General features: G+C 43.8%; 2 protein-coding genes across 2 annotated transcripts; one reads left to right on the top strand and one right to left on the bottom strand.

The window, feature by feature from the left end:
* The first annotated feature begins 2,541 nt into the window (after positions 1-2,541).
* Positions 2,542-7,610, top strand: LOC125905087 (biotinidase-like). Its single transcript, XM_049602921.1, has 6 exons — positions 2,542-2,840; positions 5,572-5,721; positions 5,853-6,004; positions 6,101-6,284; positions 6,361-6,960; positions 7,039-7,610. The coding sequence occupies exons 1-6, from the start codon at positions 2,628-2,630 to the stop codon at positions 7,309-7,311; spliced, it is 1,572 nt and encodes a 523-aa protein (XP_049458878.1). The 5' UTR covers positions 2,542-2,627; the 3' UTR covers positions 7,312-7,610.
* Positions 7,600-23,613, bottom strand: LOC125905083 (serine/threonine-protein phosphatase 6 regulatory ankyrin repeat subunit A-like). The gene is made up of 29 exons (XM_049602910.1): positions 22,914-23,613; positions 20,989-21,072; positions 18,745-18,823; positions 17,042-17,112; positions 16,162-16,362; positions 15,999-16,086; positions 15,705-15,847; positions 14,972-15,079; positions 14,784-14,888; positions 14,226-14,304; positions 14,023-14,137; positions 13,707-13,789; positions 13,562-13,625; positions 13,305-13,373; positions 13,001-13,141; positions 12,791-12,902; positions 12,617-12,643; positions 12,274-12,348; positions 11,933-12,134; positions 11,712-11,799; positions 11,468-11,585; positions 11,146-11,368; positions 10,941-11,028; positions 10,765-10,848; positions 9,920-10,068; positions 9,744-9,826; positions 9,481-9,563; positions 9,289-9,380; positions 7,600-8,939 (listed from the first exon to the last, which is right to left on the bottom strand). The coding sequence occupies exons 1-29, from the start codon at positions 23,067-23,069 to the stop codon at positions 8,641-8,643; spliced, it is 3,309 nt and encodes a 1,102-aa protein (XP_049458867.1). The 5' UTR covers positions 23,070-23,613; the 3' UTR covers positions 7,600-8,640.
* Between the last annotated feature and the right edge of the window lie 1,222 nt (positions 23,614-24,835).

Below are 24,835 nucleotides of genomic sequence, written 5' to 3'. Positions count from 1 at the left end.
ATTTCTCAATTGTGGGATCAATAAAGGTGTATCTTATCTTATCTTGTTTTATCTTATCTTTTCTTATCTTATCTTAGCTTACTGCTCATGAGACAGACAAACTTATGACAGTATAATCCTACATTTCACAACTCCTGTTAATTTTTAATTCAAACTCCTCATTGGACTGATCCTTGGACCCCTTTGGCAGAAGTCTCAGACACCACTGCTGTTGTCACTTGCCATCAATTGCACAATATTTAACAGTAAACTGAGCTTGAATCTTAATCACAGACCACTAAATTTAACAATAAGTTTCTGTTTGATAAGTGACATATGTCAGTAAAAAACACAGTCAGGATATTAGCAGTAAAGAAATCCATCCCAAGCTTGTGATGGCAGGGTGCTTATGAGGGTGGGCATATATTACTGCAAACGAATCAGTGTTCCCAAGTTAACTTGGTAACCAGGAGTGCTTGTTTTTCTCTTTGTTCTCACATAAAGAAGCACATTTAATGTCACACACTTCATGACTACAGTAGAGTAATGGAAAACTTTCACTGTTGTGGTCCTTTAAGTAAAGTCTCAGGTGTCACTGCTGTTGTCACTTGTTCCAAATTGCAGAATATTTAAAAGTTACTACAGCTTGGATCATAACCAGGGACCACTAACTGTTTATGTTTGATCAGTGGCACAACCAAAGTAGGGATGGGTGGATTTAATGTATCACAGTTTATGACAACAGAGGAATGATTAAGCTTGTTTCATCTCTGTACTCTGTCCTCATCTTCCCTCGATCAGGGAGCCCAGATCCTGGTGTTTCCAGAAGATGGTATTCATGGTTTCAACTACAGCCGTTCGTCCATCTCTGGCTACTTAGAAACCATTCCTGACCCCCAGCAGGAGAGCTGGAACCCCTGCACAGAGCCGGGCAGATACAACAACACTGAGGTGCACAATCACATTTCTAGATTTAAAGTTGTTATTGAACAGGCACTCTGACATGTGATATACTGACATGAAGACACCACTATGCTCAGAGCCTTCAGTCATACAACACCAGTCTGTGAATTCTACAGGTTCTCCGGCGGTTGAGCTGTATGGCCTGTCGTTACAACCTCTATGTTGTTATTACAACTAATAAGCCGGCGGCACTTCCATGTACACAGAGTAACACTCGCCACACACCGTGTACACAGAGTAACACTCGCCAGTCGCCACACACCGTGTACACAGAGTAACACTCGCCAGTCACCACACACCGTACACAGAGTAACACTCGCCAGTCGCCACACACTGTGTACACAGAGTAACACTCGCTACACACCGTGTACACAGAGTAACTACTCATAATATAATTATAAACCAAGTCACTTACTTATCCAACAGCAGCAAGGCAACATCTGTGTCTGCCCTCAGCCCAATTTCTTCCTTCAGGGCTCTCCACTGAGGAAAAGCGACGCCAATACAAATCCTTGTTTGCCTCCTCCGTCGGTCACTTTCCTTCTTTGCTAATAGACCTTCAGCCGAACGTCCAGGCTTTTTCTTTGTGGTAGGATCCACTTCTGAACTGTGCCTTGGCCGCTTCTCCACCATGTTGCTTTCTCTTTCTACCTGCGCTCTACCTCTTGCTGTGACACCCTCTGCTCTTCCTCCCCCTCCCTTCTTGTTGTGAGGAAGCATTTCCTGTGGCCAGCCAGGGAATGTCGCCGGTCGACACGCAAACTAAAAATGATATATATTGATAAATACAGCGAGATGTTAGAGGAGCCGATCGGCTTAATCAGCATTGTGTCATCTCCTCTAGTAGTGGCTTGGGTGAAACGGACATTTACGGACCTGTAGAAGTTACGCACTATAGCTTTAAAGCTGTTGTTTAAGACTCTTGTCACATGTATCATATCTGTGTTGCAGGTGTGTGCACTGGTCCGCTGTGCAGGGTTGGACATCAGTTCCTGTGGACATGGAGTGGAAGAGGCTGAATCTAAGATGGACTTCACGTTGAAGGGGAAGTTTGGGACCAGATATGTGCTAGCTAGTAAGCTGGTTCTGAAGCAGCCTGAGCATCTGGAAAGAGCTGCAGATGGCACAGTGACCATGAGACACTCAAACATGTCTGGTGGGCTGCTCACTGCCTGTCTGTACAGACGAATGTATCACCTTGACAATGAGTGAACTGCTTAGGAATAGATGTGTGTCAGAGGAACAATGTCAAAGACTTTTTAAAAATCATTTTTAAAACCACATACAGTATATATATACGGTGTGTGTGTGTGTGTGTGTGTGTGTGACAATGTTTTCTATGATAGCTCAAAGAAACACACACAAATAACCTGCACAGATACAAAAGTCAATGCAGCCAGAATCATATCAGTAATTTAGTTTTATGTCCCTCCCTGAAGGCAAGGCAATTTTATTTATATAGCACCATTCACACACAAGGCAATTCAATGTTCTTTACAAGAGAACTACATGAACATTAAAGGAACAATAAAGCCAAATACGTCCCTCCCCACCAGTGCCGAAAAATTTATTTGCTGTACCTCCCTCGTTTCACCCCTTCTTATAACAAACAGAACAAACAATCCCCAACATTAACAGGTCTGTCTGGTTTTCAACCTTTGTGTCCACACTGAAAGACTGGAACAATGTTTTGGGCTGTTGTTGTGAGTCTTTTTTTAATGTCAGCCGTTGTTCATACTGGGCCTGTCATGACTTCCTCCTATGTTGCTGCTGTGTATGAGCACAACATTATCCTGAACCCGGAGCCTCATGTCCCCCTGTCCCGCCCCGAAGCCCTGCAGCATATGCAGCAAAACCTGGATATCTATGAGGAGCAGGCAGCCCGGGCTGCTCAGCAGGTATGGTCAGGTTCGGAGAGTTACTTCTTATTTAGTTGCTCACTGCGTACTTCTGTGAGAGTTGATGTCGAACTTGTTACAGTATCAGAGGGTTTGTCCTGTATTACACAATTTTTGTTCATTTTTAACTCAAACTGTTCCTTGGGTTGATCTTTGGACCCCTTAAGTTAAGACTCCAATGTTACTGCCATTGTAACTTGAAATTTGTTGTACAATATTTAACCGTTATGGGGTGCCGTTTGTAAAATGGCTCACGCTGAAAATAACATCAACATTTTGCCACATTTAGCTTCAAACAATCTTTAAAAAAGTGTTGTGAATTTTTTAATGTCACCTTTTACCACGTTTACAGCAATATTTGTTAATTTAGAAATATATTAAATAGTTAAATCTAAATATTAAATGTGGCATCTAAATGTTAAACGTTAAATCTAAATATTAAATCTAAATGCTAAATCTAAATGTTAAATGTTAAATCTAAATGTTCTGGGTGAAACTAAATGTTTAGCTAATATGCAAATTCACACTGCCGGTCACTGGAAGTACCAAAATAAAAGCTTGAGATGGTCAGACTGTCGTTATAGAATCAAATAACGAATTAAAACCAACTTATCGGGGCAAATGGACACTTGAACATACATTAGTGTGATCATAACTACCTAAAATAACAAGAAACATGTTTAGAGAAATTTTATTTGATGTGTACTTTGAATTGTTAGTGTCCCTTCGGAGGGAAGATTAATGAACTGACTGATACAGTGTCCGCTTACATAGATTTGTGTGTTGATGCAGTTATCCCAACAAAAATGGTGTTTATTTATCCAAATAACAAAGCCATGGGTAACTAAAGAACTAAAAAGTGTCATCAACAAAAAGAAAAGGACATTTTATTGTGGGGACCCCTTGGAAAAGAAAGCAGTCTCCAGAGAGGTAAAAAATGAAATAAAGAAGGCAAAAATACAGTACAGAAGGAAAATTGAAAATAAATGCAGTAGGGGGAATCTAAGGGCAGCCTGGCAAGGTATCAAATCGATGGCAGCTATTAACCAGCCCACCAGTGAAACAGACAACTCACTAGGATAACAGGTGTGTACGATGCTGACCTGCCAGATGCTTTTAACCTGTTTTTTGCCAGATTTGAAAGGCCCCTGTCACATGATGTCCCTAAGTTAAGAGAGTCACTGACACCTCTAAATGACATTGAGATATCCCAGAATCAGGTCATAACCCCGTTTAAAAAAACAAAAATAGGGAAGGCTGCTGGCCATGACGCTATATGTGGACGCACACTGCGCTACTGCGCCGACCAGCTTGGTGGAATTTTCACAACCCTTTTTCAGTTGTGTGCAAATAGTGGTCAGATACCTAATTCATGGAAACAATCAACCATAATACCTATCCCCAAATCGAAAAACCCCAAGGAACTAAAGAAATATAGGCCAATAGCACTGACCTCTTTAGTAGTGAAAAGCTTCGATAAAATTCTGAAGGATGAAATTATCTCATTAACTTTAGACAAACTGGATCCACTACAGTTTGCTTATCAGGCGGGTAAAGGTGTGGAGGATGCGAAGCTCTTCATTTTAGATGGATTGTACAAGCACCTCGAACAACCTAAATCCCATGCCAGACTTTTATTTGCTGATTTTAGCTCTGCTTTTAACAAGATGCAGCCTCATATTTTAATTGAAAGGCTATCCTCTCATTTTATGCTACTGGATCAGATTTTATTGATGATTTTAAACTTTTTAACAAATAGACTGCAGCAGGTCTTTGTGAATGGACGCATGTCCTCTGTCATACAGTCAAACATAGGCTCCCCCTCAGGGCTGAGTCCTTTCTCCCCTGCTTTTTATTCTGTACACAGACAGCTGCAGATCCTCTCAAGAAAACAGCTGTCTTGTCAAGTTTTCAGATGACACAGTCTTATTGTCTCTTCTTCAGGGCCACCACTCAAATCATGGTTCCGCCCTCCCTGAATTTGTCAGTTGGTGTGATGATAGCTTCCTCGACCTAAATGTGTCAAAAACCAAAGAAATTATCATAGATTTCAGGAAATCCAGTGTCGACCCCAAACCAAGCACTATCCATGATGAAGAGGTACAAATAATACAAACGCATAAATACTTGGGCACTGTGTTTGACTCACAACTGACATTCAGTGAAAACACTGACAGCATTGTAAAGCGAGCAAACCAAAGGATCCATCTGCTGAGGAAACTCAACTCTTTTGGTATCAGCAGAAACATCTTGTGTGCCTTTTATCAAACTTTTATTGAGAGCCTTTTAACATTTTCTTTTATATGCTGGTTTGGTGGTCTATCTGTGGAAGACAAGAAGGGTCTGAATGACATCATCAGAGTGTGCTCTAAAATTACTGGAGTCCAGGTTAAGGACCTCTGCTCTCTCTGGAAAACACGGGTGGTACAGAAAGCAGATAGGATATTATCCCACCCTGATCATGCTCTGGCCAGTGAGTTTGCAATCATGCCCTCAGGTCGGCGGTATTGGATCAGCAACAAAACTCACTAAAAAGCACAGTCAGGATATTATAAATAAAATTCCACACCTTAAACTTGTGATGGCAGGGTGCTTATATTACCGCAAACAAGTCAGTGTTCCAAAGTAAACTCAATAAAGAAGCAAATTTGAAGTACCACAGTTCACGACTACAGTGGATTAATGGATCTTGTCTCATCTCTGTACTCTGCCCTCATCTTTCCTCAATCAGGGAGCCCAGATCCTGGTGTTTCCAGAGGACGGTATTCATGGTTTGGAATTCACCCGTTCGTCCATCTCTGGCTACTTAGAAACCATTCCTGACCCCCAGCAGGAGAGCTGGAACCCCTGCACAGAGCCGGGCAAATACAACAACACTGAGGTGCACAATCACACTTCTAGATTTAAAGTTGTTATTGAACAGGCACTCTGACATGTGACATACTGACATGAAGACACCACTATGCTGCTCAGAGCCTTCAGTCATGCAACACCAGTCTGTGAATTCTACAGGTTCTCCAGCGGTTGAGCTGTATGGCTCGTCGTTACAACCTCTATGTGGTGGCCAACATGCCTGACCTGCAGCCCTGCCCCCTGAAGACTGACCCCTCCTCCTCCTGTCCCCCTGATGGACGCTGGCAGTTCAACACCAACGTGGTTTTCAGGTGCAGTGTAGACCTTAAAATAGCTGAAGCGGCAAGTACATCTGCACACTGTTTCCTAGTCTGTGTGAACTGTTAACAGACTCTTCTTTAATGCAGCTCAGATGGCCTGCTGGTGGCGCGTTACCATAAATACAACCTCTATCAAAAGTATGAGAAGGCCTTCAATAAGCCACCGCAACCTGAGATCATAACGTTTGATACACCTTTTGCTGGAAGGTTTGGCCTCATCATCTGCTTTGACATGCTGTTCCATGATCCCACAATTGCCCTAGTGGAGATGGTAAAAAATTCTGTACAAAGTTCTACATTCCTGTGTTTGGTCTTCTCGCACACCCTAAAAGTCTCTCTCCTTTTAGGGTGTGCGTCAGCTGATCTTTCCTACAGCCTGGCCGAGTGCACTCCCCCTACTGGGCTCTGTCCAACACCAGCGGGCCTTCAGCTTGGCTGCCAATGTCACCCTGCTAGCAGCCAACCTGCGTAATAGCCGACGGGACATGAGGGGAAGTGGCATCTACACCCCCTTCTCTGCCACTTACTACCACGCCCAGAAAGGAGAGCCAGAGGAGGGCAGGCTGCTGGTGGCCAGGGTGCCAGTGTTAGACCCACTGTGGGTGGGGCGGAGTGGGACCACAGGGGAGGGGGTAGTTAGTAGTCAGTCCACATCATCTACACTTAAAGACTCTGGAAACTGTCACCAAGAGAGCTGTTTCGATTCTCCACCTCCTGAAACTGCTCCATCAGTTCCTCCCTCCTCCGCCACCTTCGTCTCATCCATGCTGGGTGACCCATTTACATTTGTCCTCTTAAACAAGACAGAGGATGAAGTGAACGTGTGTAATGGCACATTTTGTTGTCACCTGCAGTACCGGAGGTTTCCACAGGGTGGCAGTGAAGAGATCTACGCGTTTGGAGCATTTGCTGGAACACACACACTGGATGCACGCTGGGCCCTGCAGGTATGAATGACAATAAGTTTGAATATTTTAAAGCAGCTTTTTGAGACTCTTGTCACATGTATCATATCTGTGTTGCAGGTGTGTGCACTGGTCCGCTGTGCAGGGTTGGACATCAGTTCCTGTGGACAGGGAGTGGAAGAGGCTGAATCTGAAATGGACTTCACGTTGGAGGGGAAGTTTGGGACCAGATATGTGTACCCTTCAGTCTTAGCTAGCAAGCTGGTCCTGGAGCAGCCTGAGCATCTGGAAAGAGCTGCAGATGGCACAGTGACCATGAGACACTCGAACATGACTGGTGGGCTGCTCACTGCCTGTCTGTTCGGACGAATGTATCACCTTGACAATGAGTGAACTGCTTTGGAATAGATGGGTGTGTCAGAGGAACAATGACAGAATTGTTTTAAGAATGATTTGAAAAAATAAAATGTTCTGAGCGAGACTGATAATGATAAAAATCAAATGCCAGCACTTCTGCATTGGTACAGTCTGTATACAAAGGGCAATAAATCAAAACACCTACCTGCCAATGGGACAAGGGATGGAAATTAGTTGCTTGGCTACAATCCCTTACATGATTACATTGTTAACGTTCATTAATATGTTCTGTCCCATTTTTAAAAATAAACAAATAAATTCAAATTCAAAAACAATTGTCTTTATTCATTCATCACTTAATCTTTACAAACATTGCACCAGTAGTGTTCATCCTCTGCCTGAAAGTTGCTTGTTCCTATAAAGGCAATATTTATTAATTTTTCTCTCTCCGACACACACATACACGTACACACACACACTCACACACACATACACAGTGTCAGCCACTTTGCCCTGTTTCCAGTACAGTACACAGACATTGAGTAGTTATAGCATTGCAAGATAAAAGTTCCTTGAGCTGCTCATTCGGGTCATCACTTGGACCAATCATACAGTAAAAGGGTCTCACATCCACCTAATGTCCTGCTCAGCTCCCAATGATTCAGTCGCCACTCGGAATAAATTCATAGGATTCAACAATGACTTCCTCTGCTAGGAACTGAGAAGTGGTTCAATAACAGTGATGCAGCTTTATGAACATGCGTGAGTGACAGCCGTCAGTGTCTGCCGTGAAAGCGTGAAGAACTCTGGATCAAAACTCAAAAGTACAGTAGGGAAAACAGTAATCGATCTCCTGGTCCCATACGACTGTCCCTCTGTTTTTTTCTTTGGACAGTCGTGCCAAAACAAAGCAGTCATTTGAGCTTCTCTCCAGTGGACGATCTTCTAGTAATAGTTGACAGGAAAACGGTGAAAATACTTAAAACCACTCCAGAAAGTATCAGCAAAGAGAAGGACTTTAACTTAAAAAAAGAAAAACAACATAGCTTTAAATTTAAAAAGACACTGGTCATGTTACTGACCATACAGTGATTCTGTCTGAGAGAAACGTAGTGTGTGTTCACCTTATTCTATATTTTACTACATTATTTTCCACCCAGCGGGTATGCACCTTAAGAAAACAAAAGATTTTTTACAAGGGTTATTTTTAGATCTGAAGAAGCTTACCTAAAAATAATCTGCACACTGGCTCTATTTTCTCCGTCTCTTCTCTCTCTTATTTCCTTGTCAGTGATCTATTAAGGCTCCTGAGTGGCTGGCTCGCCTGCCAGTATTGTGGGGCTCTGTCCATTAGCAGGTATGTCCTCAGTACGTCTCTGAATCTGAGTCATTCAGTTCATCATCTGCAGTGACAGAGGACAGCAGGCGCTCCGGTCTGCAGTAGGAGGCGTGGTCGGGCCTCAGAGGGGGAGGGGTGTCAAACGCCACTCCTTTGGAGATATGGTTGTTGGTGGGGTGGTGGTTGATGACTGTATGAGTGAGAGAATGAGCAGGCAAAGCTGCTATGGTGACCATAGGGGAGGTGGGCATCATGGAGTTGAGGATGAGCGCCAGACAGTCGGCCACATCACGGTTGGGAGCACAGGCCAGAGCTGGAGTGTAACCTAGGGACAGGAGAAGAGTGAGTGAAAACAAGTTCACATTTCAGTCTTGGGGCCTGTTTCCATCTGGTGTTAACATGTGTCTTGCATGATTTGATCACGAGTTAAGACGTGTGAGATTTGCCGTCATTATTCAGGTTTTAGGAGCATTCTTTGAATCTGAATGCAATCTACATCTGAATGTGGTCGGGCAATTTGATCTAAAGATGCATCGAGAACAAATTTGGTGCATCACACTTGTACTTTGAGCTGTCCACTTCTGATCCTATCACCCAACACGCATGTTAATACCAGGTGTAGACAAAGCCGAGAAAATAAAATAGTGAGGTGTGTTTTGCAGCAGTGCGCTGACCGTTCTCATCCACTGCTAACACACTGGCTCCTTTCCCCAGCAGCTCCTGGACCACCACTGTCAATCCCTTCCTCGCTGCCACGTGCAGGGGCCTGAAAGAAGTTACAGGGAGTTATCAGAATAATTCTAGCCTCCATTTTCTACCCCAATGCACAGCTGAGCGTCTGCAAGCACCCTGGGAACTCTACGTACGTCTGGAGAGCAGTATTGGTGCAGTTGATGAGGTTCTTGTCGCTGATCTTTTCCAGAATCAACAAGGCACTCGTCTCATGACCCTGCGAGGATCAGAGAGCAACAAAGTGAAAACTGGAAACATTTAGTGGAAAACCTTTATTAAATTCACACTAGAAAAGACGTTCAATACCAGCTGGGTGATTATTTTTCTTCTCTTTGGTCAGAGATCCTTGGTGACATGTCAATAACACACCATGTCCAGTGAACAGAAAAGCTGTTACCTTGCTGCAAGCCAGATGTAACGCTGTGTTCCTGTCTGTATCCTGTAGTGTTAAGTCTGCTTTAGCGCTGCTCACCAACATCTCTGCAACACATGAACAGAGGTGGTTAAATGTCAAAGATCTAGAGAGCAAATACTAAGTAATAAATCTATCTGTGTGTCAGCGGCTGTACTGACCCACAGTATTGGTCTGTCCATTTAAAGCTGCCATCATAAGCGGTGTCCTGCGCGTGTGTGCGTCAACTATGTTTGCCTGAGCTCCGTGGCTCAGCAGAAGGGAAACGCACTCCACGTGGTCAGAAAAAGCTGCAGCGTGAAGGGGGGTCCTGTGTCAACACAAACACAGGTGACAATTTACCAGCAGAGCTTGTGCTCCAAAAAACTTTCATCTAACTATTGAAGCAAAATATATGTTTGTGTCCCCTGCTTATTCTGAAAACCATTCAGCTTCCAGTTCTATTATACTGATGGACAGTTTCCTGAATAATAGTGCTCATAATTTAATTGTTATATTTTGACAGTAAAGGCCTTTGCACAAATTGTCCAAAATTGTCGCATGTCTAAAAATAAATTCGACCTCACATTGTGTCAATCTTGTTTGCACACTGAGTACGCAACTTTTATCCATCCTAAAAGTTTTGGGAACAGGTTCGATTTTCAGCATTTTCCATATCTGTCAAAAGACAAAAAAAGGCCTCTCTGCTTAACTTTTTTTTTTTTCGTTTCGGATGATGGATTTAAAAGATGCATCTGAAAAAACGGACGCAGTGTGCAAAGGCCTTAAAATCTGAATCTGATCAGTGGCATTGCTCTGTCAAATATATGTAGTAATACAATGTTTTCCACTGAAGAATAAATAGAAATTCACAATGAGTAAGTAGTATTCCATTGAACTGCTTTGGGGGCCTTTGTGAGCAATTTCGGAGTACAATGGGAATAGTAACATGTTTCAAAGCAGGCACATTTTGAATGGGGCCGACTGCACTAGTTCACTGTAACATGAGTAAGTTTGCATCTCTCACCTGCCCTTGGAGTCAGTGGTGTTGACGATAGCTGTGCCCAAGCAGTCGATTAACATCTCCGCCACTCCCTCGTTGTCGCTCATCCTGAAATACACAACACACACTGTCACACAGTCTCAGACCAGGGTCTATCTTCATAAGAACAATGATTAGTACAAACAGACACATTGTCTTACACAGCACAGTGCAGAGGACTGAAAGAGTTGCCCTTGATCTTCTTGAACACTTCCTGGTCTAACAACACCTCCACACAAGCATCGTATCCTAGGAAAGGAAGGCAAAGAGAGGACTGAGTTGCAAAGGGAGGAACAGATGTTAATACTACTTTGATGTGGCTTCAAACAGAACAGATCTCAAGTGAGTTATGCTGTGCCCCAGTACCGTTGTAGCATGCCCAATGCAGTGGTGTGTAGCCCTGGTTGTCAGTGAGGTGTGTTTGAGTGTGTGAGGGGGTGGTGGTGGCCTGCAGCAGGGCACCCAGGACACCCACGCGGCCGCAAGCGGATGCCAGGTGAACAGGGGAGCGGCCCCGGATATCTCTGACACACACACTGGCCCCCCGCTGGAGGAGGGCCTCCACGATCTCCTCCTGGCCCGTCACCGCCTGTGAGAGAAACAAGAGAGTGGAAAAAAAAACCAAGAATAAATATGCTATAATGAAACATAGTGTTGAAATGTTAGTGGGGGTGTGTGAATGTCTAACCCCACGGTGTAGTGCCGTCCTCCCCCAGCGGTCCTGCTTCTCTACACTGGCTCCTTGGCTGAGTAGAGAGTAAACGCACTCTGCGTGTCCATTCAGCACTGCCAACATCAGAGGAGTCCTGTGCACAGTGTGGAAGTTATTTTTATTTATTATGAAACTAGTTAAAGTAATCTCTTCAAAGAGTGACAGTGATCTACATGAAAATCTCCAGCCTGAGCAATTTTGCACACACATACACACTCACTGTCCGTTGGTGTCTTGAACGTCCACGTTAATATGTTGGTCATTGTTGCTCATGAGCAGGCGCAGGCACTCGGGGTGGCCGTTCATAGCTGCAGCAGACAGACACACACATGCATGACTTTTTTCCTTAAAGGAACAACATGTTTTCCGTTTTAATAGCCAGAATATAAACCTCAGTAAACGATGTGATGTGGCTTCATGCATCTGCATGATTGCACGTACCTGCAGCATGTATGGCTGTCTTTTTGTGTGTGTAGTCTCGGGTCATGGGTGAGGAACCGTGGTGCAGCAGCAGGGAGACACACTCCTGGTGACCCTTGGAGCAGGCCAGGCTCAGCGGGGTCCGGCCATCTGGGCTGCAAACATCCACTTCCAGCAGGGATGACAAGAGGACCTCTAAAGCTCCACAGTGTCCATGGTAAGCCTAAATCGATGGAAGACACACACAGAGAACACACGTCTTTTATGTTTGATGGTAATAGATACAGCAGATAATGCATAGTTTTGTGTATGAGAGAGACAAACAGCCAAAGACAGACACACAGCCAAATGCTTGTACTCACCGCTAGGTGGAGGGGACTGACGGGGGCCTGGCTCTCGGAGTCACTCAGGATGTCTGTTCCAGACGTCTCCATTAGCTGAAATCAAGAGATTGGTCACATATTACTACATTCAGATTCAGGTTTGCTCACATGGCAAGTCCCTGTCTCGTTAGAGCTTAACAGTATTGCCAATCATTATCAAACCAATGACAAGATAGGAGAGGTTTCACAGCAGCTTCATCTGCCTGCCAGATGATCTAACCACTATTTTCCCCATCCGCCCAGCAGAGGGCGCTACATACAAAGAAACGATCAACATAAGGGCTCATTGTGTTACAGTGGATGATTGAAATTTGTTTCTTACCACATCAAGAGGTGTCTCACTTGCCATCTGAAAGAAACACACGATACAACACCATGACAAGTGTACTTGTGTGCTGCAGTTCTAAAACTTTTTGGCACATGGAAGTCATATTTTCTGACTGTTTGTAAGACATGTAACATATTTTCACTCCACGTGGTAGCGAGCTGTACTCACCAGTTCCAGGCAGAGTGTGCGTCCGTACGCTGAGGCATAGTGCACTGCACTGTAACCCTTTTTGTCTCTCACTCCTGGATCAGCATCGTTCCTCAACAGGTACTCCACACATCTAACAAAGACAAAAGGGAGAAGCATTGAACTGACAGTATTCTTTGGTACTTTTAACTATGAGCTGTATAAAAAAAAAAAGCACACAGTAGAACTTACTTTCCATCAATGTCAGCTGCAGCAGCGTAGTGTAGAGGACTGCAGCCTCTCTGGTCCAGCTCATTGATGCTTGCCCCGGAGCCCACCAAGGCAAACACACACTGGTAGTTACAGTTGGCTGATGCATAGTGTAGTGGAGTCCTGGAGTGGCCGGAGAGTCGACTTCAGTAATTATTAATGCCAGTGAGGACTTCATACTTTCCCTCTCCTCTCAAAAATGTGGTCAAAAGTCTCCCTCTGCCTTCAAACCGAATTTTATTTATATTCCCAGCCCTACTGGTATTAAACTACATGCTTGGCTCACCTTCCAAAGTTGTCTTTCCTGTTAAAATCCGCTCCTATGTTTAACAGCAGGTTCAGACACTCCAGGTTCCTGGTTGGAGAGACAGCTTTATCAGTGATGTTTTGTTTGCATACCAATCTACTGTAACCAAGTGCACATGAGAGATGTGAAAGCAGAAACAAAAAGGGTGAGTGGTGTTAAATAATGAACAAAGAAAAGCATAAAAGAGGCTCAGAAATAAAACTATAGTAAAGCAGCAAGCAGGAATGATGACTCACCCTCCAGCTGCAGCAGCATGTAGACAGGTCCTTCCAAAGTCATCAGCGGTGTCTATGTCAAACCCTGCAAAAATATGCGATCAGCATCAATTAGGATGTCAACTAGGTGATTCCAGTGACAAGAATGGTGTCAGCATGAATGTACCTGAGGACAGCAGCTTCCTGCAGCAATCTGAGAAGCCGCTGAGAGCTGCCAGGTGTAGAGGGAACATCCCGTGAATGCCTCTCCTGGAAACATTTAAGGCAGAGAAGGCAAGTCATTACAGGAGGGTAAGCTGTGAGAGCATAGGCGCACGTTTGATGACAGAAGGAAAACAAAGAGGCTGAAAGAATGCCTTTTTGTTGTGCTTAACCACCTTCAGCCATCACATTGTTCCCTGGTTATGTGCTTCCTATTACTAAAGCACAGATCGTATTCAGTGGAATGATAGACAGATGGTTAAATGTCAATGGTTACTAACCTGGAGGTGTTGGCTCCGTGTTTGATGAGTGCCGTGATGATGAGCTCATGGCCATAGCGGGCAGAGATGTGAAGGGCAGTGTTTCTGCTCTTGTCCTCACAATCAATCTCAGCTCCTACACACACATAAATACAGCGTATATGTATGTATTTCTACTAAAACCCTCAGGCATGAAGCAATCAGCAAACTGCGAGAGCTCTCACCATTTTGAATGAGGGCCTGAGAGCAGGAGAACCTTCCATGCGTAGCTGCCATGTGGAGAGGAGTCTTACCATCCTTACTCTGGACAGATGGAGGGTGAAACAGTGGAGAGAGGCAGAGAGGGATAAAGATGATGATTATGATTTTCTGTATTTTGTCTTTATAGCATTTCATTTAGGTGCCAGTGTGGGAAGCTGACTAAACTGTTGTGTTAGAAAGCTTAGCATGAACAGAAGCCATCCTAGACCCCCTTGTGGACCACACGCACACCCACACACATATTCCCTGAGCAGCTTGCAGCCTCAGGGAGCCACCCCCTCCCCCGTCATCTTCCATATGGCCTTGCATCTTGAGGCTGTGGGGACCTAATATCAGTTTCCATCACTGCTAGCAAAGTGTTAACAACACTGCCATTTCAACTTTCTACTAGATACTGGGCAGCATACACATCGGTAAGAGTTAAGGACACAAGCTCCTCTCTTTGTTCTTTTGATAATATGTACAGGTGATGTTACAGGCACACTTCTGCTGTATCTACTGATCAATTTATGTGTTTGTACCCGCATGTTGATGTGAGCTCCGTGGGCCAGCAGCAGCTCCTGGCACAGCGCCCCCTGGCGTGAGGAGGAGGCAAAGTGGAGAGCAGAAAACCCCCTCTCATTCACCTGAAGCAAGGAACCAAACAACACAGTTAAACACACATAATCACCACGCACATACTACCTTGCACAGGGAGATGCGCAAACACCTGGTTGACACTGGCCCCTGCTTCGATGAGCTCACTGACCACGACGTCCTGTCCATTATAACAGGCCAAATGGAGCGGGGTGTTGCCGTAGCTGTTTATCTCATTGACCTATGCAAGAGGAGAAAAAATATCAAGGCTTTTGCATCTTATTGACGTGAGAATATTATATCGACACCATTTAAAATAGCTTGAATATTTACAGTTAAGGTCAAAAGGTCATGGCACAGTATACACACATTAAAGCTCGGGTAGGCAGTTTACTTTAAGCTCCATTAGGCAAAAATCCTGTAATTCACTTTGAGCATATTGTGATTTAAGTGGACTGAGGGAACACCAGACTTCTGCACCTCCTCTTGACTCTCTTTTCAGGCTCTAGAAAATATAGGCCGTGTCGAGAGACTTTGGCCAATCATAGGTCATTTCAGACAGACAGTGTTCCTATTGGCTGTTTTACAAATGCAGGTGTCGCTTCGGTGAAAGCCTGATTCAATGATGGAGAGTCCTGCATAAAATGTTGCTATATCAGACTTGGCGACGACTGCCTACATTGCAAAGAAACACAAAGGAAGATGGACTTATCAAAAATAGAGTTTAACAGAGAGTCTGATAATAAACTAAATAAAACACTAGTTAATACTAGTGGAGTGTTTCTTTGCCTTTTCAAGATTTCTGCCAACCCCAGCTTTAAGGACATCGCTAGTGCATGCATGTGTGTGTGTGTGTCTGTACTGACATGGACCCCTAGGCTCAGCAGGTAGTGCACTGTGCTGCTCATGCCACTGGAGGCGGCTGCGTGGAGCGGTGTGTAGGCTTTCTTGTCCTTACAGTCAACCTCTGCTCCACTGGCCACCAATAACTTTACCACCTCCAGGTGACCTGAAACAGAGGTGGGAGGGGAGTAAATGACACAAGTCAAATTTGACTAAGTCAAGACATACTATTTATGGAAATGACAACTTGGGAGGCTTTATCTTCTCTGATACAACAGTGTGTTTGCATTAGAAACTGCACATTTTAACAGTCTCACCCATGTAGGCTGCCCAGTGGATGGCTCTCCTGTCCTTCTTGTCAAATGCATTAATGTTAGCTCCTCTGGACAGCAGCAACTTCACCATCTGTCATAGAAAAGCACATTAACTAGATGGTGACATGTATGTGATTGTCTCTGTGTGTGTCTGAAAGATACCAACCTCTACATGTCCACTGAAGGCAGCATGGTGCAGGGCAGTGCGTCCCGCCCGGTCAGACACGTTAACATTGCTAAGGAGCGGGACCAAAGCCTCGGCACAGCGGACTGCCTTGTTGCTAGCTGCAACATGGAGCGGGGTCTGCCAGTTCTTGTCACGGGCGTTAACATCTGCACTGTGCTTTAGCAACACTGCCACTGCATCCTGCATGGAGAGTTAGCATGGGTCAGAGTGTGCAGACAGAGGGTCTATTTTCAAATACGCCTCAGTGTGCTAACAAAGTACATGCCAATGTGCGCAGGTGGCTATGTGTGGGTGGTTACAAAAGTCTTTGCTATTCTTAGGGGGCTTTTATGCCGACAATAGCGCTGGGAAGGAGAAGCAGCGCAAAGGGCTGTGTTAGTGTGGGCATGTTGCCCAGGACCCAGCAGAATAGGTGAAGAGATTTTGAAGGTTTATCAAATACCAACAGACTGCACAGTGGTTATGGGATTTTGCCCCTTTAAGGCCAGATTGTTTGAATCTGTAAACATTATCTCAGCAGCAATAATTCTCTCATCTGATGCCAACACGCTAGCCGCAAGATATTCGATCTTGTACGTGTGTTGCTGCTGTGACCTGTGTCTTCTGCCACCACAGTGGTGTCACTGAAATGACAGATGTCTGCATTGTTACTGCAGTGTTATCGTCAGTGCTGAAAGCCCCCTTAGTCGGGTTGAATTTGTGTTATCAAACAGAGAATTCTCAAACGCTTGAAAGGCTATAACACTACTGTTAGACTCAGAGCATTTCATCATTTGAGACAGAGACAAACATAGTCACATAATTACTGCGGAGTCACCACAGTACACATCAGCATGTGTGTGTGTGTGTAATGTGTTACCTCACTACAAGAGGCGACAGCTCGGTGAAGAGGAGTCAACCACTTGTTATCTTTGGCATTAACTCTGGCTCCTTGGATGAGAGGAGAGCGAGAGGGAGAGAGGGAGAGAGAGAAAGATGTCAAAGATACTTCGACAATGGCAGACAAAGCAAAAGCAAAAATACTGGAAATCTGTAAAAATGTTGGATCATTGCAAGACAAATTAAAAGCCAAGATACCTAATGGAGGAACGTGAAGAGTAAGAAGCTTAAAGGAGCAGTGTGTGGGATTTGGTTGTATCTAGCGTTGAGGATTGCAGATTGCAACCAGCTGAAATGTCTCCCCTGTGCCAAGCATGAGCACCCGGTTACAATTCTTTCAGTGTTCTTTGTTTAGGAGGATTGTACCGGGAGCAATATTAATCACAGAGGTCTCCTCCTCTCCAAAACAAACAGACCAACTGACTAAAACCAGTAAAAACACTGAATAAAGCAGTTTCATGTTGAAAATCAGTGTTTCTCCGACGCTAGCCTGGCACCTGCTAATGTGTGCTCACCCTCTTTTTTCTGATACCTTAAAGTACGCTCATCTTTTTTCTGTTCCAGATTTTTAGGAGGTTTTAGGAAGAGCAGAGTTTGCAGACCTGCTCCCTTTGTAGATATAAAGAGCTCATTTAGGGTAAGAAAAACAAAGTACAGCAATTATTTTCACACGATTATACACAAAAGGATACATACATACATATTATTATATTTCATTATATTCCATTTCTGCCAATATATCTTCCTATATCCTGCACACTGGACCTTTAAAGACAAAGTGACAGCTTTAAAGGCTTTTCACGTGACTTATGGCAGAAGGGTGTTATTAGCCAACAGGGTCTAGAAGGTATAAAACTCCCATGATCCTCTTTGGCACAGCTTGGGGGTTAAAATAGCCCTGAAGCTGCACCTGTTGCTTGCTCTTCACGTTATTGGGAAACAGTGAACACAAATACACACACACACACACACACACACACACACACACACACACACGTACACACTAAGCTTGTGTTAGGGTTTGCCCCACCTCCTGAGGTGCTCAGCTGACTTCGAAGAAAGTCAAGCCAACGTAGACCCTATCAGATGATTGATAAATCACCAGGCCACCGAGAGAGGGTGACAGCCACAGAGCAGTGGGCAGACACAGAAATGAAAACTACTGAGGGAACAAGGAGCAACATGAGGGGAGGAGAGACACGAGGACCAAGCAGTGGCTTTGAGGAGTTTAGGAAGCATGGCAGGACTTTTGGTGTTGCCACTCAAATCTTGAGGTTCTTCAAACACTGATGATAAATTTGTTTCCATTTTAGTTTGACCAGATTCAAATCTTAAAACAATCCATACAATTACATGACTTCAGTACACCCTGAAACAATTTACTGTGTAATGAAAACAGATGTAATAACTCTGACAGGTAACAGGAAAAACAATTAAAATTGTCTGGTCCCCAATATAAGATTTTTCTCAAGTTTTCAAGTTTAGAATTAGCAAAATTTAGGAGAGCTAATATGGATTCACAGATAATAGGACTAGATGGATGCATACAGGGATTGTTGCGATCAGCCAGTGTGGATGAATGAGTAAGCTTTCAAGTAGAATTGATACTAGAGGTGGATAGATATTAGGTGGAAATTAAATATTGATCGACTGTAGCAAGCAGAGGTGGACTGTGGTGTTTACCTGAGAGGATGAGCAGTTCAATGATCTCAGCGTCCCCCAGGTAGGCTGCAGCATGCAGAGGTGTCCTCTTCTCGTTGTCCTGACAAAAGAAAAGAAAATACAGACCAATTTAGAGCTACAATCTCAATAATCTCAGTGTTGTTCTTTGTAGCTAATTCAGAAAGAAGGTACAGCAGCACAGTGAATGAGAGCAGCATAATGAAATAAGGTGAGGCCGGAAAGAGCACCGATAGTAACCATAGATGGCGTAGCCGTCCATAGTTTTAATATTTAATGCAACAAAATTTATGACTGAATTTTACATAGCTCCACGACACAAGCAGAAAACATTCTTAAGAACAAAAGGTTAATATTATAATATCAAAACTGGTGCAACAACACCTGGAAGTATATGATTGGAGCTTTAAATCCAACCAAGATATTACAAGACAAGCTTACATTTGGCAGGAAATCAGCACAGAGCTGAGTGGAATACAAGGTGGGTAATATGGAAAGTGTGTTATGCTACATTAGTGAAGCAAACTATCTGTAAACAATACGTCACCATAGCAAAGGCAACAAATTGTTGTGTGTGTGTGTTGTTTGCTGTCCTGCCATGCGCCATCGCACTGTTTCTTTTCCCCTGTCGTCCACAAGGTGTCTGCCGTCTACCATCCGCCTGAATCTTTGTGTAAATCTTGAAACCAAGATGTTTAATTTATCAGCTTGTTTTATAACCACTGCAGCTGGTGAGATGAAAGGGTTACCACAACATAGATGGTGTGTGTGTCTGTATGTTTCATTGTGTTAAAGGACGGATTATTAATGACTCTCCACCACTTGAGATTTTTCCTGGGAGCATCGTCAGAGACACCAAATGTGTAATACTGCAAATGCATGGGCTTTCATCATTCCTCATTCTGCAATCGCTAGCGACGTCACAGACATTTATTTAAAGAGATATCTTCAAGATTATTACCATCAGCAAGTGTATTATTAGCCTGGTATCGCCAGACCATGTATCAAATGCGAATTAGTCTGGAATCTCTTTGTTCATTTTCAGTTCGCGAGGGGCGGTATCATCGGGCGTAGGTCAAAATGCCTCTGGACGCAGTTGGATAGAACTACAACCATGCAGAGGACTACATGCTGTGATGGTGTAGCGTCAGTACGTATGTAAATGATTGTGTTGCCATTATTTGTCATGGGAATTTGAAAATAGCACTTCAACATAAAGTTCCACATCATTTAAAGCCATCTGGTTGTTGACAATGCCTCAACGACGTTCCTCTTTACTACACTACGTTTATGCTAGCTGAGGGTGTGTGAGCAAAAAAAATGACATCATTGTGTATGTAATTTGTCAGTCATTGTATCAAACCCGACCGCGGCCACTTTCGGCTGGAAATCTGTTTGAACAGGAGGGGGACCAGACACATCTGCCAGAGCAAATAAAACCTAAGCTCCCTGATTTTGTCTGGTTCCCAGGCTGGTGTATTATTTCTCTTTTTCAAACATGGGCCTCAAAACACATGCTCACAAATACAGTATGCATCACTGTTCTAACTTCATGATGTGTCGAAGGCATATATAACATGCCCTCACTACAATCTATAAACCTCGCACTGTTGCAGACCACAAGAAACATGAGATCAGAGCCTCAAGGAGAAAAATGTTGATCATGTGTTCACTTGTATTCTTCACTTCGCTCCATCACTTCAGTACACCCTCCTGCCACACCCCCTACCTCTGTCTCTGTCAGTGCAGTAGAGAGAGCAATCATTGGAGTGGGGCTATAAACAAATGCCATGTGACTGCAATAAGCCTGGGCCAGTGTTGCTGACTCCAAAAGACTCAGTGTGATGACCCCAGCACTACAGACCCACAGACAGACAGACAGACAGACAGAAAAAACAAAGACTGTGAAAACAGAGTGGTATAAACTGAGGAAACACATTTAGAGAGACTCGGGACAGAGAGCAAAAGCAATGGGAGAGAAAAAAGGAGTTATCAGGTGAAGGTTATGTCCTTATGCCATAGGGGAGCGGTGGTGTTATGAACAGTTTGTGTGTCCTGCTCAGATTGACAGCTATAAAAGATGGGGGAAATGCCAGAGGGCGCTCTGAGTCAGTCAATCGATCAATTGCAGGCTGCTGGCTTACTGCTGCTCTCCTTGGTGTTTTTTAATATGTTGTGGTGTGTGTGAAGCTACAGTGTGAAAGACAAATACACACGGGTGGAAATAGCAAGAAGAGTGTGACTTACCTGAAAGTTGACATCCTCTTTCTCAAATATGAGGGAGCGAACTTCGTCTGGGTCCACATTAAAGATGGCTCTCAACAGAGACGGCTACAGAGACAAAGAAAAGACAAAGAAATACTGATGTACACTGCGACATACTCAATTTGCAAGGCTGTAATTTTCTACGCTGACAACTGTGTTATCACTAAGAGTTATGAGAGTTACAAATCTCACACACAGATGCTATAATCCTGAGCTGGGAGAGAGCCATAGGTCACAAATGGCTGGACTGGATGTCATTAATTTGTTTATAACAGTAGCAGCTGCAGCAAACATCACAAACACACGCACACATGCACCATTACGTAAATAATAGAGTCTGTGGGGGGTTAAAGCCTTGCCCTCTTGCCACGTGTTGCACGGCCAGCTGATAAGAATGTAAATAGCAGTGCAAAAGACAAGTGAAACAATCATTTTCCAAAAGGAGGACGCTGCAAATGAATGACGGATTCATAAAAACACTGAGAGCACCTCTTAAATACTATTCCCACTGTGGTTTAATTTATGTACGTCTGTTTGCGTGAATGTAAACTGTGAGCACGGTGCCTGACACTGAGTGGGATTTGTAAACTGTGTTGCTCAGCAGTCAACATGAGTCTTCAAGTGGTAATGGTAGGCAACACGAGAGCACGAGTCCATTCAAATTAAAGGTTAAGGGAAGTGACACTATTTTAAGTTCACAATTCAATCCTGGATACCGGGGTTACAATACAGTACTCCTGTGATGTTTTCATAGCCTATTTGTGGTTTATTTATTGTCTTAAATTTTGTCTCGGATAACAACAGAGAGCCTTGAACCTTGATGTTACAAATCAAAGTGAAAGTTTATCAACAGCAGCCAACTTTGGCCCGCATTTTGTATTTTTTCCATCATGTTTTGCTCCTAAATACACAGGTCTGCAATAACAATATATTGCTGGACAATAAACTTTATTAAGTGGTAATTATAGCAAACTGTTTCCTTGTTTCACCATGTTTGGATAAGTAATTAGTCGAAGGATTTTATTTTGGAAATAATATTGAAAATACAAAATGTAAGCAATGCTTTCCTTTCTGCTAAAACATTATTGTGAATGTACACATGAAATAAACAAACATAGCAGAGGCTTCAAATTTCAAAGCCCCTCTAAATGACAGTATATTGTCATTCCCTGTAAAATCTGTAAAAAGTACTTTGGGTCTAATAACATTTTGTCACACATACACCTTCCCCCCCGCAAAGACTGCCATGTGATAATATATATACCATGATATGGATCTGCCCCTTACTCTCAGCCCCTCTCAGTTTTCCCAATCCCTCTCTCATTTCATCCCAACTAAAAATAAGTGGGACTGTCAGGCATGTCGGCATAGGTCTCATGCCTATTACACTGATGACCTATGTCAGAGATCAGAGAAGGTAGATGTGGACTAAGAGCACAAACATCAGAACTGGCACATCCTCTCTGGAGTTCCCCCTTCTTAGTGTTAACTTCAAAGAGCATCTTTCATAGGATGAAAAGATTTACTACCATGTTTCAATTGTAGGCTTGCCCTTTCCACAGCCAGCACTGGAGAACACAAAAGGCCCAGGCTTTGCTGATAATCTATACAAACCAGCAGTCATCTCACATGGCATGCTATATTGGTGATTGTATTTGATGCTATATTTAGCACAGGATGACAAGTGTGGGCAGCACATTGTATTTTTATGCAATGGGACGTGTAATAATGCACCTCAGCACAGGTTTGAACTTCAGGTCAGGTATGAGGAGTGTATTTGTCTATTCAAAACCCAGGTGAATGCTGTCATTCACACAAAACAGCTATATGTAAAGCAGAAACATGGCAGCTGAAACAGCCAACTCCAATTCAATCAACAGAAATACAAACAGAAGGACCCATCTCACCTTGTCCTCCTTAACGGCAGCCCTTCGAGAGGCATGATGGGATCTGCGATCTGGGGATGATTTGGGCCGAGGAGGTGGGGGTGAAGAGGAGGGCTCATCCTCCTCCACCTCCTCCAGCACCACGATACACACACGACTAGCCCGCTCTGACCGCATCAGGAACAAACACTCACATACACGCTAACACAATCACTCACACACTCTCTCCCTCTCACACACACACATCAATACACAGTGTTCCCTCTTACATCGAGCGCAATTCAGGAACACAAAGGTCAGCAATAAATCCCATAAACGGAGTGACTTCCTTGTAAACAAACACTGCACATCTTCATGTAAAATCCAACGTGAAATCCAGCTCTGTCCTCTATCTGTCAGTGTCGCTTTGCTGCATGTCTCCTCTCCTCCTCTCTCTAGCCAACACTCGCACTCTCTGCGAGCAGCAGCAGCAGCGGAGACAGCAGGGAATTCCTCTGCGTAATGGTGGCGGTGAGCGGCATGCGGCAGAATGAGCTTGGGCTGCCTAGCAGCGCACAGGAAGCTACATATCCTCACTGCTGTGCTGCAGCCAGGAATACACACATATACACACACACACGTCAGATGCAAACACACGCACAGAGACCCTGTGATTAGCGTGGATGGGGGCCGCAGCAGCCCATGTATGTGTGGGCATGCGTCGCTCGTTTCGGGCAGTCTGCTGAAGCCAGCTCTTTCAAAAGAAGAGACAGAGAGAGGGAGAGGAGGGGGAGGGGAGAGAGAGGGAGACAGAGAGAGAGAAAGTGAATGGAAAAGGGAGGGGATTAGGAACAGAAGAGGAGACAGAGAGGATAATTGTAGGCAGGTACCTAGAGCACTACAGCACACAAAGAAACCTGGGGATGAATGGAGCACGGGAAAAAGAGGGGACTAGAAACAGGGACGGGTGCAAACTGGTTACAGAAAGTTCACCGAGCAACAAAATGACTCAAAACACAGAATGCTTTGATGCCTGATTTTTATCAGGTCGCTTGTTAGACAGCGCAGATCTACGAGTCTCTGTGAGTTCATTTAAGTATAATACCAATAAGGGTAAGTGGAGTGATGATGCTACTGCAGAGGATGATGATGTAGCACTATTGATTCTTAACTGAAAGCCCTGCTACCTTTGGCAACCAGTTGGGGCCGGGCGATGTGGAGAATATCAAATATCACAATATTCTTGGCAAAATAACTCAAAATCAATATTGCTATGATACTGTAGGGTTGACTATTTCTTTCACAATCACATATTTGATAATCATCAGTAATGTGAATATAATAGCTACAAGGTAAAGTCAACAGCTAGAACAGGTCGTCAACTAGGTGTCATTGAGGGAGTTCCACGAGGTCCCCAGAAAAATGGAGATTAGTTTATTGTTACTATTTTATTCACTTTAGAAGTGATCCCAATGTGAGTAAGAGTCATAAGAGTGACTAATCTGATCATAGGTTTCACTTCCTCCATGGTTAATTCCTCAACTGTAGTTGACAACCATAGCATTCTGGTCTTAATCATATCTGACCATTGAAATATTGTGAAATGGAGGTCTCTGAAGCATCCTTTTTGTCCTGGACACTAAAAATGTTGAGAATCATTGAGCCCGAACAGTCTGGTAAGTTCAGAAAATTACATGACTTTGCTGAAATGCAGCCTTAAAAACCAGCAAAAGACAACACTTATATTATGACATTCAAAATCTGAGACGTTTCTTAGTCTCATATCACAATATCAATCTATATAGCCCAGCCCTACAACCTAGCCATGTTATTTGTTGAGAGCCTTGATCTGTCTGGATATCTGAATGTCACTACTGCCTTGTTTGATTCAGAGCTAATCCACTCTACAAAACTCTCATCTTTGGTATAGCACACAGAAGTAATGGTAGGAAGCACTGAAGGTC

This window comes from Epinephelus fuscoguttatus, linkage group LG17 (genome assembly GCF_011397635.1).
Source record: "Epinephelus fuscoguttatus linkage group LG17, E.fuscoguttatus.final_Chr_v1".
NCBI lineage: Eukaryota > Metazoa > Chordata > Actinopteri > Perciformes > Serranidae > Epinephelus > Epinephelus fuscoguttatus.
Note: the sequence above shows the minus strand (reverse complement) of the source record. Positions and strands in the feature narration are given on the sequence as shown.